This window comes from Entelurus aequoreus, linkage group LG19 (assembly GCF_033978785.1).
Source record: "Entelurus aequoreus isolate RoL-2023_Sb linkage group LG19, RoL_Eaeq_v1.1, whole genome shotgun sequence".
Taxonomy (NCBI): Eukaryota; Metazoa; Chordata; class Actinopteri; order Syngnathiformes; family Syngnathidae; genus Entelurus; species Entelurus aequoreus.
Genome location: NC_084749.1, coordinates 31279056 through 31299223, shown reverse-complemented (window position 1 = coordinate 31299223; position 20168 = coordinate 31279056). Strand labels below are relative to the sequence as shown.

At 38.6% G+C, this 20168-nt stretch overlaps 2 protein-coding genes and 1 long non-coding RNA gene across 3 annotated transcripts in view; 1 reads left to right on the top strand and 2 right to left on the bottom strand.

Moving 5' to 3' along the window:
* Positions 1-1180: 1180 nt before the first annotated feature.
* Positions 1181-20168, top strand: part of LOC133635269 (uncharacterized) — a 42332-nt gene continuing 23344 nt past the window's right edge. Inside the window, exons 1-2 of the long non-coding RNA XR_009822041.1 lie at positions 1181-1277; positions 8498-8636. This is a non-coding gene — a long non-coding RNA (uncharacterized LOC133635269). The remainder of the gene's footprint in view (positions 1278-8497; positions 8637-20168) is intronic.
* Positions 8222-15942, bottom strand: LOC133635268 (cornifelin homolog A-like). Its single transcript, XM_062028280.1, has 4 exons — positions 15766-15942; positions 13975-14045; positions 10632-10819; positions 8222-8912 (listed from the first exon to the last, which is right to left on the bottom strand). The coding sequence occupies exons 2-4, from the start codon at positions 14042-14044 to the stop codon at positions 8784-8786; spliced, it is 387 nt and encodes a 128-aa protein (XP_061884264.1). The 5' UTR covers position 14045; positions 15766-15942; the 3' UTR covers positions 8222-8783.
* The window catches only part of ttc22 (tetratricopeptide repeat domain 22), a 25766-nt gene continuing 23505 nt past the window's right edge, over positions 17908-20168 (bottom strand). Inside the window, exons 7-8 of the mRNA XM_062028279.1 lie at positions 18793-18945; positions 17908-18729 (exon numbers count right to left, since the gene is read on the bottom strand). Of these exons, the coding sequence (XP_061884263.1) occupies positions 18193-18729; positions 18793-18945 (690 nt within the window). The 3' untranslated portion in view covers positions 17908-18192. The remainder of the gene's footprint in view (positions 18730-18792; positions 18946-20168) is intronic.

Below are 20168 nucleotides of genomic sequence, written 5' to 3'. Positions count from 1 at the left end.
TAGCTAATATTGTAAATCCCACATTCTTTATTTTCATGTACATTTTGGGTGTCTCATTCAGTAAAAAAATTCAAAATTCCATTTCGTTTTTCAAGGCAGTCTGTCATAACATGTTTAGCATTCAATCACACATTATTGGGAGTTTTTGTATTATTGTTCCTAAAAATCAGATATACCGGCCCCCAGACACATTTTGTTCTCTAAATTTGGCCCCGTAGTCAAAATAATTGCCCAGGCCTGCATTAAAACATCGTTGAGAACTTGTTGAATTAAGTCTAACTCAAACCTAACGTTGGAATAACATGCTTTTTGACGAAGTTTAATCAATATTGGTTTCTGACGTTTATTTGAACATTGAATTTTGGTCAGTTTCCAAACAATATTTTACGACATAAATACAACGTTGAAACAACATGCTTTCTGACGACGTTTATTCAATTTCAGTTTGTGACATAGATTTGACCATTGAAATTTACACTCCTGCGCACGCTCTGAGGTCCGAGAGCCAGCTCCAGCTCGTGGTGGCCAAGACCATGCAGACTTAAATCCAGGGGAGACAGGGCCTTCTCTGTGGTCGACCCTAAGCTCTGGAACACTCTGCCCCTCCATGTTCAAACTGCTCCCACAGTGGAGGGTTTTAAGTCTCGTCTTAAGACCCACTTTTATTCTTTGGCTTTTAACACTACGTGAGTTGTGTGGTCCTCTGTCCTCTGTTGTCCTCTGTGTTTTTTTTTTGTTTTGTTTTTTTTTTTATAAATTTTGATTTGTATTTACTGTTTTAATTGGTTTTACCCTTTAAAAAAATAGTTTTTAATCATATTTATTTTTATATTGGTTTTATATTTATTTATTTTTTGTTTTTATTCAGTCATTGGTGGAGCTAAGGATAATATTTGAATATTGTTTTTAATATTGTTTTTTAATATTGTTGTGCAGCACTTTGGAAACATTTTTGTTGTTTAAATGTGCTATATAAGTAAAGTGGATTGGATTGGATTGGATTGACTTTAGGTAAACATTTCCACAAAAAATACCTCTTGGTTTGTATCAAATATGTTGAAAGAAGAAATTGGAGCGTGTGATATATGATTTTGTTTCTGTATGTTCGAAATAAACTCAAACCATAACCATAACCAGTGTGCTCATTTTACTTACACCTGTCCCTTGTTGTCTAATTGTAGTTCTTGATCACGACACCAGGGAGCGCTAGTGGCCCATGAGTCTAAACATGGACTTAGACTTTACTTTCTAATTGACAGTGTGTGTCCATAAAAAAAGTGAGTAGCCCTTTTGGCACTTTATTCAAATGTTCATAATCTTAAATATGTGTACTTACTGTGTTTATTGTTGTTGTTGCAGTGGTTTAGTGACTGTTTGACATCCCATGAACAAGCTAATTGCTAACTTACTAGCTACCCACAGCAATACTTGCTGGCATAAAATTTCGACTTATGTGTTCAGAATTCCATCAGACCGGTTTTCTAATGACTGTTTGACATCCCATGAACAAGCCAATTGCTAACTTATTAGCGAGATGTCATGTATTGGTTACTTAGGTCACAGGACAATACCGGAACCATTGTAAGGGGAACTTAAGGGCGGGGGACACAGGATATGATGACATATGTTATGTGTTGGACACCAGGAAGTGGAAGAAGTAAGAGCGGGAATGAAAGGCAGAAATAGACAATAAGCTTTCTTGATATATTATTAAGCTTAGAGTGCACTAACTCAGTGTTTTTCAACCTTTTTGGAGCAAAGGCAAATTTTTGTTAATTGAAAAAATGCGGAGGCACACCATCAGCAGAAAACATAAAAAATGTAAACTCGGTAGTTGATATTGACTAGGCTGACCATATTCTGAAATCCCAAAAAGAGGACACATATATGCGTGCCAAGGCGGACAGCACGCCAAGGCCGGGGCTAGGTGAAAATTTGCCAATGATACTTGAACTTGCTTTATAAATAATATATTTATTTAAATAAAGCATTTTTTCTCCTCTGTTGACAATATAACAAAATAAGTCACACTTATATTCTGTAACATTCACAGTTTTAGAAAAAGTACAGAGGTAACAATATTCAAAATAACCTCTTGTATATAATATAAACATAAATAATGCCTCAAAACAGGTTAATTATATTTAAACAAAAAACAGGTAACAGCCCATTCTTTAAAATGTCTCTTCTCAGTCTAGTGGACCATTCTAATGTAAAAAATATAAATAATGCCTCAAAACATTTGAAACAAAAACAGATGTTTTCAGAGAATACACCATAGGTGAAGAGTATTTCACAAATCAGTTAAAACAACAAAAACAGAGGTAGCATTTCTGAGCCAATTATTTTAGGCTTCTGTAAAAAAAATAATGCAGAGTCAACATTTAAAACAAAAAAAAGGAGAAGTAGTCTATTGCGTTTCTTCTTATTTAGTCGTCTTGGCCTTATCTCCTTGGTTTTCCTCCTCATCTCCCGGGTCTTCATCCTCGTCTCCCTGGCCTTCCTTGTTTGCCCGTGCATATTTAGCTGAAGAGCTTATTTTCCCCAGCAGCTTCCGGTTGCTCATCAAATAAGCATGGAAGTCCGTGCAGGATGTTTCTTTGAAGTTGTATTGTACAAATAGAAGCCCTTTCAATGACTCAACAGACAACCTGCTCTTTTCCTTGGTCCACCGGCTCTGCATCAGTGAGAAAACCCTCTCAACATTTGCATTGTGAGAAGGAAGGGCAAAGACAAACTGTGCAATCTTCAGCAGCTCTCAGTAACATGCAATGCTTTTGGCCTTCTCAAAATATTTGCACCACTTCTGGTGCACTTGCAGGCCATTGAACTCTCCATCACTGTTGCTACTCTCAGTGAATTTCTTGAGATTGGTGACCTGATCAAAACACTTGGCATCATCAATTGGCACCCTCTTTTCTCCAAGGTACTTGATGCAGGCTTCCACATCATTCCAACTAGGTGTCTGACTCAGATCCATCCACATGAATGGGGTGAATTCTTCCATGGGTGTCATCCACTTCTGGAGATACTGCAGGCATGCACTGTAGAGACCCTGCACATCAGCATAGAACTGTTCACATTCTTTTCCATGCCCATCTGCGCGCTTCTGAGCCAGGAGTCCCTTAACTTTCAGGGACATGAAGTTGTTTCTCTGTCGTTCCTCAAGTGTTGTGTGGACTCTCTGCAAGATGTTACACACTTCAACAATGGAATTATTTTCCTTTTCCATTTCTTTAATGGGTGAGTGGAACACACACATGAGTGAATGCATGTGCCAGAGGTAAATTTCACTGAATTCATTTTCAAAAAACCTGTTGATCATTACAGGTGTTTTTTCCTGTGACATAAAATATCCCTTTAATGCTGGAAACATCTGCAGCAGCCTCTCGATGCCAGGGAATAATGACAGCCATCGTGTCTTGCTGTGGGAAAGGAGCTTTCTGTATTCAACATATACAAAGTCACAGTACTCCTTCAAACTCTCAGTGCGCACAGAGTAAATGTGGAAGTACTGGTAGATTTTGAACATGATATTCTCAATTTCAATATCAAGTGTGTCTGCACCATGATGGACACAATTGTTCATTATGTGTGCTGGGCAACCCACACCGATCAGCGTCTTATTCTGGAGCAGCTTCTTCAAATTTGCATACACATTCTTCCCCCCTTCATCACGTTTGATTCCTCCGAAGTTTGTGTTGCAGTTGTCACCAGTAAATGCTATACATTTTTCTGACAAATTATTTTTTCTCAGTGTTTCAATCAACAAGTTTGCAATGGTGTCCGCTGTCTCATTAGGTGTGTCTTTGACCTCAAGCAATGTTGATTGTACACCACCTTTCTTCCAGTCAAAATACTGGATTATGATTGGGAATATTTTCACTGCACCATGGTTACTCCCATCTGTAGCGATGCCACAGTACTTTATTTCTTTGAGCGTCTCTAGCGCAATGTCGATGCTGTGGGGCGCTATAACACTGTTGACAATCGCCTCTGTTTTGGTGCGTGCACTTGAAAACTTTTTTGCCGTGTCTGAGTCTGGGAATGCTTTTTTTCAGCAAAGCACTGGTGCAATCCATCGACCTGTAACTGTTATGGTGTTTGACTGTGTGGAATGCTAAAACACCCTCTGCTGCGTTTACAACGTCTTCTCCTTTTCCAGGTCGCACAAAGTACTCTGTCAATTTAGTAGACGAGCTCTCGCCCTGCACAGCTGTTTTGTGCTTTTTAGTGTCAATATGGGCTTGTAGATCTTTAGCCCCTTTATTTGCCAAAGATACGTACGTTCCTGCTTTGCACACGGTGCATTCTGCTTCCCATGTGTCACGGCCAGTACGAAAACACGAATACTTTTTTCGCAAATCCTCCGTGAAATTGCATTTACGTTTCGGCATGTTTGTCTGTCTCTTGTCTGCCGGGAGGTTATCGGGAGAGGCGCTGAATACCGGGAATCTTCCGCTAAAAACGGGAAGGTTGGCAAGTATGGTCTCTGAACTCACTCACTAGCTCTCTCCTCTGTGTCTCTGCCCCTCCCTCACAAATTTTTCTGCGTGCGCACACTTTCATTTTGTTTTGTTTAAGTTACCCTGTTGTAGTTGGACTAAGGGAGGTGACGGCTCAGACACCAGAGGGCAGTATATACAAAGATTTATTATGTATGCAGCTCCTTCCTTACAGGCAAGTGTGCCGATTGCCGGTAAATGATTGCAGCTGGTGGCAGCTGCAGGGCGGAGACGCGCGTCCCTGGATGTGCGCCGCGGCCGTGGGCGTGTCCCGAGGTGCGTTCGTCAGGACGAACAGATGAGGTTCCCTGGCCGTGACAAACCCTGGACGTACAATGAAAAGACACGCAACCCTAATTCAAAATGCCGGACATTTGAGGCATTTAAAAAAACCCGCCCGGACACCCCGGACACGCCCTCAAAAGAGGACATGTCCGGGGAAAAGAGGACGTATGGTCAGCCTAATATTGACAGTAAAAAGTCATTGTTGCAATTGTTGGATATGAATTCAAACCATAACCAAGCATGCATCACTATAGCTCTTGTCTCAAACTAGGTGTACTGTCACGACCTGTCACATCACGCCGTGACTTATTTGGAGTTTTTTGGTGTTTTCCTGTGTGTAGTGTTTTAGTTCTTGTCTTGCGCTCCTATTTTGGTGGCTTTTCCTCTTGTTGGTATTTTCCTGTAGCAGTTTCACGTCTTCCTTGAACGCTATTCCCCGCACCTGCTTTGTTTTCGCAATCAAGACTATTTAAGTTGTGCGGACGCTATCCTTTTTGGGGACATTGTTGATTGTCATGTCATGTACGGATGTACTTTGTGGACGCTGTCTGCTCCACACTCTGTAAGTCTTTGCTGTCGTCCAGCATTCTGTTTTTGTTTACTTTGCAGCCAATTCAGTTTTAGTTTAGTTTTGCATAGCCATCCCTAACCTTCAATGCCTTTTTTAGCGGCACTCACCTTTTGTTTATTTTTGGTTTAATTGTTAGATACTTTTTTACCTGCACGCTGCCTCCTGCATATTGTGATCACGACAAACCATGTTCCTGACGTTGTCATGATCCGTGGTCCGGATCATGTTTTTGTTATGTTCTGTTAGTTTTAGACTCCATAGTTCCTGTTTTTGTGCACCCTTTTAGTGACCATGGCGACTTATGATTTTCACCTGCCTCTGGTGTTCGGGACGCGCACCTGTTTCCAATCTAGAGACATTATTTAAGCCTGCCTTTGCCAGTCAGTTGTCCTGGCGCCATTGTTTGTCTCATGCCTGGACTACATAAGTCGTGTTTATTTCATGCCACAGTTTCATAAGTTCTCTATGTCTATAGTCTACGCTAAATATTTACTAGTGATGGGTTGATCAATCAATCAATCAATCAATCAATGTTTATTTATATAGCCCTAAATCACAAGTGTCTCAAAGGGCTGTACAAGCCACAACGACATCCTCGGTACAGAGCCCACATACGGGCAAGGAAAAACTCACCCCAGTGGGACGTCGGTGAATGACTATGAGAAACCTTGGAGAGGACCGCATATGTGGGTAACCCCCCCCCTCTAGGGGAGACCGAAAGCAACGGATGTCGAGTGGGTCTGACATAACATTGTGAAAGTCCAGTCCACAGTGGATCCAACACATCAGCGGGAGTCCAGTCCACAGCGGGGCCAACAGGAAACCATCCCGAGCGGAGACGGGTCAGCAGCGCAGAGATGTCCCCAACCGATGCACAGGCTAGTGGTCCACCCGGGGTCCCGGCTCTGGACAGCCAGCACTTCATCCATGGCCACCGGACCTATGCAACTCCCCCTCGCAAGGGACAGGGGAGAAGAGGAGAGAAGAAAAGAAACGGCAGATCAACTGGTCTAAAAAAGGGGGGGTCTATTTAAAGGCTAGATTATACAAATGAGTTTTAAGATGGGACTTAAATGCTTCTACTGACACGGGTTGATGAGGCCTCATGAAGCGTTTCGACACATTGCAAAACTGTATTGATACTGTGTCGATACTGTGTCACTAAATACTGACATCTGCTGGACATTAAAAATCCCTACAGGCAACCTATGGACCGACTCAACTGACACTGATTTTATGACCTAGTATATACAATAATATAAACCAAGTCATTGTATTTCATTTACGATTATTTCATATCTTCATTTAAATAAACATATATTTTTATCTTTTTTTAGATACAGTCAAATAATGTGAACATGTATCATGACTAGGATGGTATAAGGTGGGGATTGAACCCCAGTATCCAGCAACCCTCCGATTGCTGGCACGGCCACTCTACCAACTTCGCCACGCCGTCATTCCTGTACCTTCTCTAGTAACAGTAGTGATGGGTCCTGCAACACAGATTCATCGGCGCATGCGTCGAGCTCATAGAGCGAAACCCTGTGTCGGTGCGCGTACCGCTTTTAGAAAGTCACGTGACCGATCATGAGCTGCTTTGGTCACGTGACCGATACGCGAACTGTATCGCACTGACGCCTCCTCTGTGCCCTGTGAGCAACGTTCCCTCTAAGGTGCGCGCCTGCGCAATTGCGCAGTGCTCAAGCGTCCTCCGCGCACACCGTGCGCCGCACAGCCAATATATGCCGCGCACCAAATCAAACCCATCTGAATTCTAAACAAAATAAACACATTTATTCTGTGTAATTTTGAAATGCAGCTTTGAGTGACAGTGACAACAAGCGTCCCTAACGGTGTTCGTCAACAACACGCATTGCGCCGCTTCCTAATAAACACAGTTTGGCGCGCAGGCGTCAGTGCGATACAGTTCATGAGCGGTCACGTGACCAGAACAGCTCATGAGCGGTCACGTGACCAAAACAGCTCGTGTTCGGTCACGTGACTTTCTAAAAGCGATACGTGCACCGACACAGGGTATCGCTCTATAAGCTCGACGCATGCGCCGATGCATCGGTGTTGCGGACCCATCACTAGTATTTACTTTAACTCCAAGTGCGATCAGCGCGTTGTGCTTTTGCCTTGTTTTCCGTTTTTGTACCTTTTTGAGTTTTGAGAATTAAATCATGTTTTTACATGCACACCTTGTCCGGAATAGTCCGTTTGCATCCTGGGAGAACAAACCTCGCAGTAAGCTGCAAAAACCCCGCCGTGACGGACATCTACAAAGCAATTAGCTACCTGCTGCCACCTACTGATATGAAAGAGTATTACATGGTTACTCTGCCGAGCTCTAGACAGCACCGACACTTGCGGATTTTAATTACTGGTTTGCAAAAAACATTTTTAACCCAATTAGGTGAAATTAGATAATCTCCCACGGCACACCAGACTGTATCGGCACAGTGGTTGAAAAACACTGCACTAACTAATAAGTGACAAGTTGGGCACACAACGCTACCCATAGCAATATTTGCTAACATAACATTTTGAATTGAAATGTTCGACCCCCCCAAAAAAATGGACAAGCGGTAGAAAATGGATGGATGGAATGTTCAGAACTCTTATCAGACCGGTTTTGTAACTCAAATGTTTTATGCTGTTTTTTTATTGTCTGCTATGTACACTGTAAGCTTGGTTGTTTATTGTTGGTGCATTATGTTGAACATTTATATAGCTAATTGTTTGCTCTTGACCAGCACCATAGTAGATCGATGCTTATATTTTCATTACACAATGTGGTCACTTTTAGTTGCTTTTATTATAATGAGTGCTTGTGCTTATCATTATTTGTATAAGTTTATTCTCTTTGTGGAAAAGCACACAACACACACATCTACGTAACAGACAACACAGACATTACTCCTCTTAAAATACAATTGCTGTACAGACACGACATCCTGAAGTGATCTTCTACCCAGTAACAGTACAATTTAACACATCTGAGCTCTTTTTTTTTAAATTGAGTATTTCCGCAAAATAACACACCATATGTAAGTTGTTAATATAGGTCAGTGCTTTTGTATTATGGCTTATTTTGTATGTATATGATATTTGTATACATTAATTTTCTCAGATTTCTAAGCCAAGAAATTTAAGAAGAAAGTACCAAATAAGGGATTGGAGGTAGTGAGGACTGAGGAATCACCAATTGGAAGAGAGTCGATCCATGACCTGACTGCCAGAGTTGGTATAGATGATCATTTCCCACTGTGGTAAGTCATTCTTTTTTTTATTATTATTTGTCTCACTTTGACTACGTACCAATGAAGGTCATCTATTTAAAAATGAGCAAATTAGCATTAACCGCAAAAGAGAGAATATGTCACAAAGCCTGCATTTGGTGGGTTTTCGAGGAGATGTTAGAGGGCTTGTGGCTGCATGCTGACAACAGTGGGGTTTTTCTTGCGAAACTTCAGCTCACGATGCATCTGACACCAGGAACACCACATGCAGAAACATGACGTCATAATGTCCTTACAGATGGAGCCCTGTGAACAACAATCTTTATTATTATTAGGGATGGTACATTCCAAATTTAAACCAATACGATACCGATTCCCTGTGCAGGGAATCGATACTGGTACTTAACGGTACTGTTGTGTGTATTAAGACATGCAAATTTTTTTATTATAATATCATATTTTTAATGTAACATTTAAAATGAACTGATTACGGCAACTGTGCTGTCCAGTTGTTACATCTTGTTGTCTTATTATATTTCTAAGTATTATATCGTAGACTTTGCATGCAGTTGCGATTCCAAGGCGTTAGATGTCAGTAGGTGTGTTGCCTAGCGTTGTGTCTGTTATAGTCTTATGTGGTGCCATAAAAAGTGTTTATACTGTAAGTATTGTAGTTATTATTCACTTAGGGCCTGATCTACTAAAATACCACGCGGTAAACAGTGTCTGTAAACTATGAAATTGTGTGTACTGTTAGTAGGTGTGATCTACTAACTGCGCGTACAATTGGAAAGTGGTGCTGACTGCCTTATTTAATTAGAAGTTTTTGCATATACTACGCGCGGCTTTCACCACGGAGACACTTAATCCTTTCTTGCACATTCATGTTATCATGATTTGTTTCTACCCATGTTTTGCTATGTTTTCAAACATGCAGCCGACATATACAGTATGTACTACCTTTTATGGGCATTTTAGTAGCAATTCTGCAGTGCATTTACAATGAAAACCACTTTTTGTTTCTTTTTTTTTTTAGCTGGCACTTACTGTGAGTGTGCGCTCTGGAGTACAGATGCAAAAAAATGCATATTGCAAGAAGTTTTTTTTCATATAGGAGATATGTTAATAACATACAGTATCTTATATGTGAAAAAACTAACCTCATTAAAAAAATGGCAGACACCAAAATGCATCAATTGAATTTGTTTTAATTAGCCCCTTATATCATCCAGCAGCTTTAAAATTCTAAAATGATATTGCTGAATAGACGATATGTCTAATATGTTGACAAGCATACCTAGGACAGAGCTGCAGCGCACTGGTCTCCTTTCTCACAGCCGTTTGTCAGTTTGCACATACTTTTCAGACGTGCTAAATAAAAACGCTTGTAGTTGAGTTTTAGTCATAATAAATCACACTGCGTTTGCAAATTTATTATATTTGCATTTTCTCCTCCCAGTATTGTGAACGTTCTGATGATCAGCATATATTTTGCACATTAATGAAGAGAAACGCGAAATGGATTGCGCTCTTTATTCTGCTCACTAAAGAGAAGCAATCCTGCGCACAAGTACTATCAAGTGTGCAAATGTTTTAATACATGCATCTTATTTGTAGTTTTCATTAACAAAATTGGAGGTATTCAAATCACCATATAAAACCACTAATGCTAATCAGTAGCATGTATGTAACAAAGCCAATTTAAATTAGCATTGAGCTAGCGTATTTTGGAAAAGTGGAGCCTTACTTTACGTTGAAGCGTTTAAGCATACTTGCTTTGTTGTAACTTAGTGCCAGTTTGACTGAGTCTGCTCTGAATGTGGCTTTTTTGTGGATAGTACCTTCCTATAAAAATATCAAATTCAGTCCCCATCTCTATTTATGATTTGTGATCTTAGCATTGGGTTTCTTCTTTGCATCGATGTACAGTAAGAAAGCAGATAGCTTCTGATAAGCGTCCGTGTCTTTGTGCTGTTCTTGCATTGAAACCAAATGAATACCATGACATAATACAATGCAGTATACCTTGACACCAAATCTGTTGCGAATACCAACTCGAAGACCCAACGCTGCAGGGGGCGCAAACAGAGGGATCCCACAAGCTGTCAAGGCAGCAGGGCTGAGTATGTCGCACAATGGGAGACATCGGTTCTGTCCGAATTTTCCTGCAACCGAGCAGGCCAGACAAGGGCAGCAAAAGAAACCATAGCAGCCTGAAAGACACATAAAGACTGTTTTAATGGAGTCAATACATTTGAGGACTGTTTCCACCAAGCAGTGCGTGTGAACCTGAATGTTAATTTTCTCTATGCGTGCTTTGTGTTTGTGTACTAGTCCACTATTGGCCCAAAGTCAGCTAGAATAGGCTCCAGCTCCCTGTGACCATGAACAGGATACAGGGTTTGTGTTTACAGTACACCATGGAAGTGTGCACGCACATGACAATAGTCATATCTGTGTTAGCTATATGTGTGACATCATAGCAGTGCAACAAATTATAACCAGTCAATAAATAAGATGAAAAAGAATGTGTGACAACTAGTGCTACCTTAAAGGAAACCTATTTTTCTTACCTATTGGTACTTGTTTTTATGCATTTGAGATCTGCATAAGTCCCAAAAATGTAAAATCAGACCATGGAGGATTAGCAAAGATATATATAAAACAATCTTGCCTTCCTTCATAATTCCTCCAAACGAGCCGTTTGGAATTTGCCCCATTTGTGAAGTTTTTCCAATTGGTGATACCGGCGAAAATATCCATGTATGGTCCGTCCGCTATTGTAGTCCGACGTTGTAGTCAATAAGGTCCTTATTTTTTCTCCATCCTTTTGTTGTGGAGCAGACTGGCTCGTACATGCGCATGCATCCTTTGCTGTTGCCATTTCTAATACCAAATTTTAGACAACTTATATCTGACAGTAGAGTCAATGTTGAAGGGCTAAACACTACAATGTGGCTGACGGGGAGTCGAAGTGGAGGCACGCAAATAAGACCACCCACAAAAGAAAGCGATTTATAGATGGTCTATAAAACATAATCAATGCGAAATGTTGATCAAATAACTACAATTACATGTTCTGTAGACCACAAGGAAGTATTTTAAATAGAGATGTCCGATAATATCGGCCTGCCGATATTATCGTCCAATAAATGTGTTAAAATGTAATATCGGAAATTATTGGTATCGGTTTTTTTTATTATCGGTATCGTTTTTTTTCCCCGTTTTTTTTATTAAATCAACATAATAAACACAAGATACACTTACAATTAGTGCACCAACCCAAAAAACCTCCCTCCCCCATTTACACTCATTCACACTCATTCACACAAAAGGGTTGTTTCTTTCTGTTATTAATATTCTGGTTCCTACATTATATGTCAATATATATCAATACAGTCTGCAAGGGATACAGTCCGTAAGCACACATGATTGTGCGTGCTGCTGGTCCACTAATAGTACTAACCTTTAACAGTTAATTTGACTAATTTTCATTAATTACTAGTTTCAATGTAACTTTTTTTATATTGTTTTACTTTCTTTTTTATTCAAGAAAATGTTTTTAATTAATTTATCTTATTTTATTAATTTTTTTAAAAGTACCTTATCTTCACCATACCTGGTTTTCCAAATTAGGCATAATAATGTGTTAATTCCCCGACTGTATATATCGGTTGATATCGGTATCGGTTGATATCGGTATCAGAAATTAAAGAGTTGGACAATATCGGAATATCGGATATCGGCAAAAAGCCATTATCGGACATCCCTAATTTTAAATGTAGAAAAAAATATATCATAACACGACCCCTTTTAAAAGATGAAGTTTTTGTCATGTGCTCTGACAAGAACTAATCAGAAGATGACAATTAGGCGTGTGCCGATCTGATATTGATATCGGTATTGACCCGATATCAGAAAAAATATATATCATATTGGGTTGTATTTAAAATCTCTGATGGGAGTTAACAGCTAGTTAACATCTAAATGTCCTCCATTGAGCACACAAGGTTGGTCTTTTTTTGTATTACTAAGGTCAAAAAGGTACAAAAAGTTAAACATGGTAAGCTATAGATAGGAGCTAGCAGCTACACAACAGCTAAGCACACAATAGCATACGAGCTAGAAATACACAATAAGTGTCCTTAATTGAACAATATTGCAGTCTAAAACACAAACAAGTATCAAGTAATAATAGTTGCATATTACATACAGATACAAAGTCTCCAAGTTAAGTTAAAGTTAAAATACCAATGATTGTCACACACACACTAGGTGTGGTGAAATGTGTCCTCTGCATTTGACCCATCCCCTTGCTCACCCCCTGGGAGGTGAGGGGAGCAGTGGGCGTGGGCAGAAGCGAATTAGAAAGTATGAAGTAACAAACGTGTCTGTATCATTCAACTTACTGCATCATGAGATTAATTCAATGAATTATTGTGGCTTGTAAACACTAGGTGTTGCCAAACAAAATTACCTCTCTAATTCAATTAAATGACAGCATAAGTCCATTCCGGATGGTTAATAATGAATAGGTTATGTTTTTCATACCTACGTTGGTCTCTTCAGCAATTTCATATATCAAGTCTTTTCTAAAATTCCACACTACAAAATATTACAATTCTACATGATTGTATCGGCTCACTGTCTGTATCGGCCAATATCGTGTATCATGATAAACTTGTCGTTGACACGCCTAATAACAGTGAATTCAGTCTGCTGTTACTTGGAATTTACTGTATGAGGTGTGTCAGAAAGATCCCAGGACTGGTGTTACAAAACGCAAACTAGAAGTTTCCCCCTTTTAATGAATCCCCCCTTAAGTCTGAAACACTTTCCCAGCCCTCTCTGTAATGCCCCTTGCTCTCCTGAAAGGATTCTTCCTGTAACCTCTGACAAATATCTTAAGTCAACAATAAACACAAATGCTTAAAGTTGTATACAGGGAATTACTTATGAGTAATGAGACTATACATATTATATTTTCAATTCTGGTATGGAGGGATGAGTTTGACCATGACTCAAATGGCAAAAGGAGAATTTGGGTTCTCTTATCCGCATTTGAATGCAAATTTGCAGCAAAATGCAATGTGTTCCCCAACTCTAAGTACTGGCAAGAAAACAAAGCACAATAATGAAGGTTTTCCAGCAAAGACTGTATTTAAAGTAGCTTTTTAGGCACTGTATAGGGTGACAGTGTGGAATGGTAGAAGTATGGTATGCCCCCCCCCCTTCCCCACCCCCACAAAATGAGCTACAATACCGTCCTAACATCACCACTAGGTGGAAACAGTTGTTGTCATAAAGTAATAGAACACTGAAGTATAACTGTGACAATTGTGCACAAAGTATAGGAAGTTGTCCTTACAAGAGCATGAATCTTGACAACAGTCAAAAATCCCAGAGTTCCAGGTGGTCAAAGCCGGTTTTCCTGTCATGCTGAATGATCAAACAAGACAAGTGAACAAGTTAATAACAAGTACAGTATCTCAACATTCATGCCCAGATCCAGATAACTATTTCAAATTCTCTTTTGCTTCTTCTACTACAAAACCCAAAACCAGCGAAGTTGGCACGTTGTGTAAATCGTAAATAAAAACGGAATACAATGATTTGCAAATCATTTTCAACTTATATTCAATTGAATAAACTGCAAAGACAAGATACTTAACGTTAGAACTGGTAAACTTTATTTATTTGCAAATATTAGCTGATTTGGAATTTGATGCCTGCAACATGTTTCAAAAAAGCTGGCACAAGTGGCAAAAAAGACTGAGAAAGTTGAGGAATGCTCATCAAACACTTATTTGGAACATCCCACAGGTGAACAGGCTAATTGGGAACAGGTGGGTGCCATGATTGGGTATAAAAGCAGTTTCCATGAAATGCTCAGTCATTCACAAACAAGGATGTCTCCTCAGTTCCCAAACGTTTACTGAGTATTGTTATTGTTAATGTCCCTGTGCCAACTTTTTTGCAATGTGTTGTTGCCATTAAATTCTAAGTTACTGATTATTTGCAAAAATAAATTAAGTTTCTCAGTTCGAACAATAAATATCTTGTCTTTGCAGTGTATTCATTTAAGGATTTGCAAATCATTGTATTCTGTTTTTATTTACAATTTACACAACGTGCCAACTTCACTGGTTTTGGGTTTTGGGTTGTGTATATATTGGTAAGTGCAGTTTACTACTGGATATTTAAACTTGCAGCAGGTCCCTGACTTTCCATGGTTAAGAGATGTTCAGTAGACAGTGCACAATATTAGTTTTATATCAGCAACATTTCACCCCTTTATTGTTTGTCATTGTCAGTCATAATTTTTCATGTTTCTTTTACACTTGCTTTATTTATATAATATAATTGACTATCTGTATATTTGTGTATTTATTTAGTTTGTATTATTTGTGTTTTTTTACTGTTGTATGTTTTTATTAATTCATTTATACTAACCTAATTTATTCAATACAATTTCTTCATTGTGTTTTAAATTAATTTAATATAATTATTATCTATTTATTGTGTATTTATTTACTTTTATTTTTGTTCATTGTATTGTTATTTATGCTTATTTATCTATTAGTATTACTATTAAACATGTATTTGCTAAAGTATACATTAATTTACTAGTTTTACTTTTTTACCCCTTGTTTCCCCTGTTACACTGTCTTTATTGTTTTTCTCTCCCTATTGGAAAATGTAGATATTTAAAAACAGAAAGTGAATGTTGACTTGTCTTGTGCAAGTGTAAACATCTGGTGGTCCTCAATCTAACTTGTTAAACTTTGTTTAAATCATTACCATTACCATCATTGAAATGATGACATCAACATTTGTCATATACTGGATTATTTCAGTTAAAAGCTTTTGTTGTGTCGTTCAATATTTTGAGATGTGTCAAGGACATAATCTGTAGCTTTCAAGACGACTTTCCCCCTAGAATGATAAGTTGTCTGTTGTTTTTGATACTGACAGCAAAATCATGTTTGAAAATCCATTGACTATAATGTTGTTGGTTAAAAAATACTTTAGCATTGTTATTTGTAAAAAATTTAAAAAAAAAGGCCTGCATGTAAACAAACATCTGTGGTTATATCAGTTAAATGAGCATTCTCAATTTGTTTTGTTTTTTACAAAAAAACATTGCAACGTTTCTTACCTGGTTGAGCTTGCGTCTTATCACCGTGGAAAGCTAGAAAGAAGAACAACTAGTCTGGGGATGTTGTCCTACAAACAGATTGGCTAAAATGCAGCAGAACCTGAACGCACGCTTGACATTTTGAAAAGAGTCTTATTGTTTTGTCATGCAGGTGTGTCGAAAGACTCACAATACGAAGGTCTTAGACGCTTGCAACATGTTAGACATGCCAACGCCCTTGCAGCAGGGATGTGCGTGTCATGATAAAATGTTTTAAAAGATATCTTGTAACAATAACGTAAAATAAACATTACCATTACTCTATTAAACCGTAATGAATTAATGTTTCATACAATTACAATCATTCTTTTACACCTAACTTTTAAAAAATCAAAAAATGTGTACATTTTCTGATCATATACATGGTAGAAAGCAGATACGAGGCTGCCGCAAGCCTTTCCTGTCTGATTAGAGAGCAAGCACATTTTCCAGTTTTAGTGCACTGGGCGTAGTAGTCTAAGTGCAATGGATGAATACAGGGTAGAAAACAGTAGTTTTATGAAGTAATGTAATAATAATGCACATGCAGCATTTATCTTGGAGGGTGGAATTCTACAATATTTCCTTCCAGCTGCTTCTCTGTCAAACACACCATCATCAGATTTCCCACGTTTTCATGGAAAAATGTCTGTCCTTTAGATATTATTTATACATTCTTGGCTAGTGTTAGAGTCATTCTTATTCAGTAAAAAAACTCAGGGCTCATCTACTTTCCTCTCCTTCCCTCTCTGTTTCTCTCTCTCTCTCTCTCTCTCTCTCTCTCTCTCTCTCTCTCTCTCTCTCTCTCTCTCTCTCTCTCTCTCTCTCTCTCTCTCTCAACTTTCCCCCCAAGCTTCTTTTTGATGTTACAAACCCTGTTCAATAACCAATTAAGTTCGTGAATCGAGGTTCTACTGTGTGTTTCTTTGGCTGACGTAGTTGTATACTTACTTTTGAGCGCTTAGCATATATACTTTATACACATTTAAAAAAAAAAAACTTTTTATTTAAAAATATGTTAAACATGTTACTTAATATTTCTGTGTAATTGTCATTTGCCAGAGAATAATTGATGTTGTATTTTATTTATTACAACAGTATAATGTTTATTTTCTTATTATACTATAGTTATTTTCAAAACAAAACACTTTTTCAGGCTTCCCATTGAGGCTATAGAATCAATAAAGAACTGAACCATTAAGCAGAATCGAAAGTGGAATCTGAATCGTGAAAATTGTATCTATTTCCGTCCAGAGTACGTACTGGTTGTCAAAGTTTTTTATTTTAACGTCATTTAATACATATATATATGGGCACCACTGGTTGCACAAAGCACATCAAGACAGTACTCAATTTCTTGCAGAATACCTGAAAACTTAAAATTTCAATGTGATCACAAACTTTAATAATAATAAACACTGATTTAAATAAAACACATCTTTTTAAGACATCTTATCAACTGACTTTGTAACATATTTTTTTAACTGTAAAGACACTTTATGAACACCCTGTATATTTTATAACAGATATATTTTACCAAAGTTTTATTTAAATAGATACATTAAATCAAATCAATCAAACAACAGACAATACATATATTTTCCTTTTTAATTAATTGTTTATTTAATTTTAATCATATGTACACCAATCATCATGAATTATCTCCCAAATTGTTTTGTCCCCCCTGGATTTGCTGTCCATTTTCCTTCTTTGTAGCTTGTAGCTTTGATGTAAGCTACCTCGTCACATACGTCTAAAAATAGCTAAGCTACAGGAACCACTACTGGTTCAAAAAGTAACAACGCTACCACCACGCTACTGGGAAATGTAGTTAAGCTACGTAGAGTTGCTACTTGCTTAGAGTTGCTACTTGTAGCGAGCTACTGTCCAACACTGGCAATAACATAGTCTTCTCAACAGTATTAAGGGAATTATATTTTCCAAAAATATTTCTCTGTCTGTACTGAAAGGTGCATTATGATATGTATTTTTTATTGTCATATATTGTTATATTAATTATAATGAAGGACACGTGTGCAAATAGATTATTAAAACTAGTAAAACATTCAGAAAACAACCCTCCACCACCACATACACCCCACCAAGCAGTGTAGAATACAAGCGTTTATTATATTTGTCACATACTGTGTCAGTACATACACATTGAAGAATATAATAATTATGATGTGAATCCATCCATTTTATATAAAGCTTATTCTGTTTAGCAATACAGGGAGCTTGGGCCTATTCTAGCTAAAGTCTGGTCGCCATGCAATCACAGGACACATGTCAAGATGCAGATGCAGCAGACTTCTTTAGAATACTACCAATTGTCCCCAGTTCATAGTATATTTATCTAGAACGAGTGCTGCATTACAGTACTTTGTGTAATTGCGTAAAATTCAATCATCAAGCAATGGAGAACGATCTTGTTAATACTTTCTTCTTAGCTATTTGTTTCGGTGCCACAGTCTGCAGGAGCCTCCTGACCAGATCAAGTCGGCCCGTCCTGATGAGGGCCCGAGACAACTCTGTGACCTCTGCTGTGTTTGTCCTGTAAAGGCACCTCAGCTCGGCCTTAACCACATGCGCAGGGTACTTCTCCTCAGCCTTCTGCACACACTGTTCCATCTGTGTGACAGCGTGGTTTGGGTCTGGCCCGCCTTGTATGAACAGAGCCAGTAAGGCCTGGAGGAGGCAGCGCAGAGCTGTGGTATCAGCGCTTGTCCGTCTCTCCAAGTCCAGAGCGTGTTTGAAACAATCTGCAGCGTTTTGATCCTCGCCCTTGAGCAGGAGGCAGCGTCCTCTGAGCAAGTGGACGTCAGGCAAGCTGTCACCCAGTTCATACTGCAGGGCTTTGGACAGACTCACCAAGGCATTGTTTATTGCTCCTTCATCCACTAAAAGGCTCTCCTGGAGTGCGTCCACACCCATGTAGTAGTACACCTAGCAGAGAAAAACTCTATTTTGTAAAAATGCAACTAGTTTTCTTTGCTCATTGTGTCGTACCTGTGCCATCTCTAGGTAGGTCCTCAAACATGGACGCGCAGTCAAGACTTTATCCAGGTTTTTCCGGGCCTCTGTTAGCAATTGTCTGTCTGGGATTCCGCCTTCCCCACTTTTGGCCTTTTCTAGATCCCTTACGTAAAGCATTGTGTTGATCTAAAAAAAGAGAATTAATTTTTTTATATAATACAAATAGTCAGTCTTAATGTTCGTTTAGTCTCAGTCAGGTCACAAACACCAGTTCGTTTTGGCTTATCTTGCCATCCACATTTGGAACTCGGTGGTCTTCTGCGATTACATCAACGAAATAATCCAGTTTGCTATTATTCATATTAACACTCAATAATTAGTGCTGTCTGCAGTCAGACGGATGCGCTCTCTCGCTCCCCCTCTCTTCCGCTCTCTCAACCTCACCCTTTTGCGCATTCAACCTTTTTTTTCTGCACTCCTTTAGATTTCTGCTGTGCGCTAGCGCAAGTTTAGACACACAGTGTTATATTTGTGTCAAAAAAGGCAACCAGTCAGAGAACTGGACAAATGTACTCTGATTGTTTGCTTGGTGTCCAATGAGATCGCTCTGAAAAACTATTTTCAACATGGCGACACTGGCTGTATGGAACGGAAAGAGCGACTTTAAAATGTAGGTATAGCATGATTTATGTATTTAAAACATCAGACATGTAAAGCTGGGGTGACAGTAGTGATATAAATATAAGGGGTTAAAATACGAGACCTCGACGATCAGAATGTCGCTCATTTTTGCCCCGAGAGAGACACTCATATTTAGCCATTTAGCCATGGAGCTTTTTTTTTTTTTTAATGTTTAGAAGTAAAAGCCTAACATTTTTTTCTTTTGATTTTTACACCTTAATAGCTTGAATCGTGTCTTACTAATGTGTGACTCTAATAGTTTATCTTTTTTTAACTATGTTTACAATTTAAATCATATTACGGTAGTTGTTTGTAAACACTATGTACATTTTTATAGGGGAATATATTCGGTTATTACAAATTAAATTAATATTTCTAAGTACACTTGAAAGTACAAACCTTTACAACAGGATAAAAAATATATCAACAGCTATATTGTAGAACCATATTTAGAATTATTTAAAAATGATAGTCTGGTCTTTTGCAGAAGAAATTTATATTCCCAATTATTTTAAAACATCCATTCATCCATTTTTTACCGTTTGTCCCTGTCAGATTCGCGGGGGTGGCTGGACCCTATCCCAGCTGCAAGCGGGCTACACCCTGGACAAGTTGTCACCTCATTACAGGGCCAACACAGTTGGACAACATTCACATTCACACACCAATTTTGTGTGTTAAAAATAATATCTGAGTAGTACTGTGTGATGTTACTGTATGGATTCCTA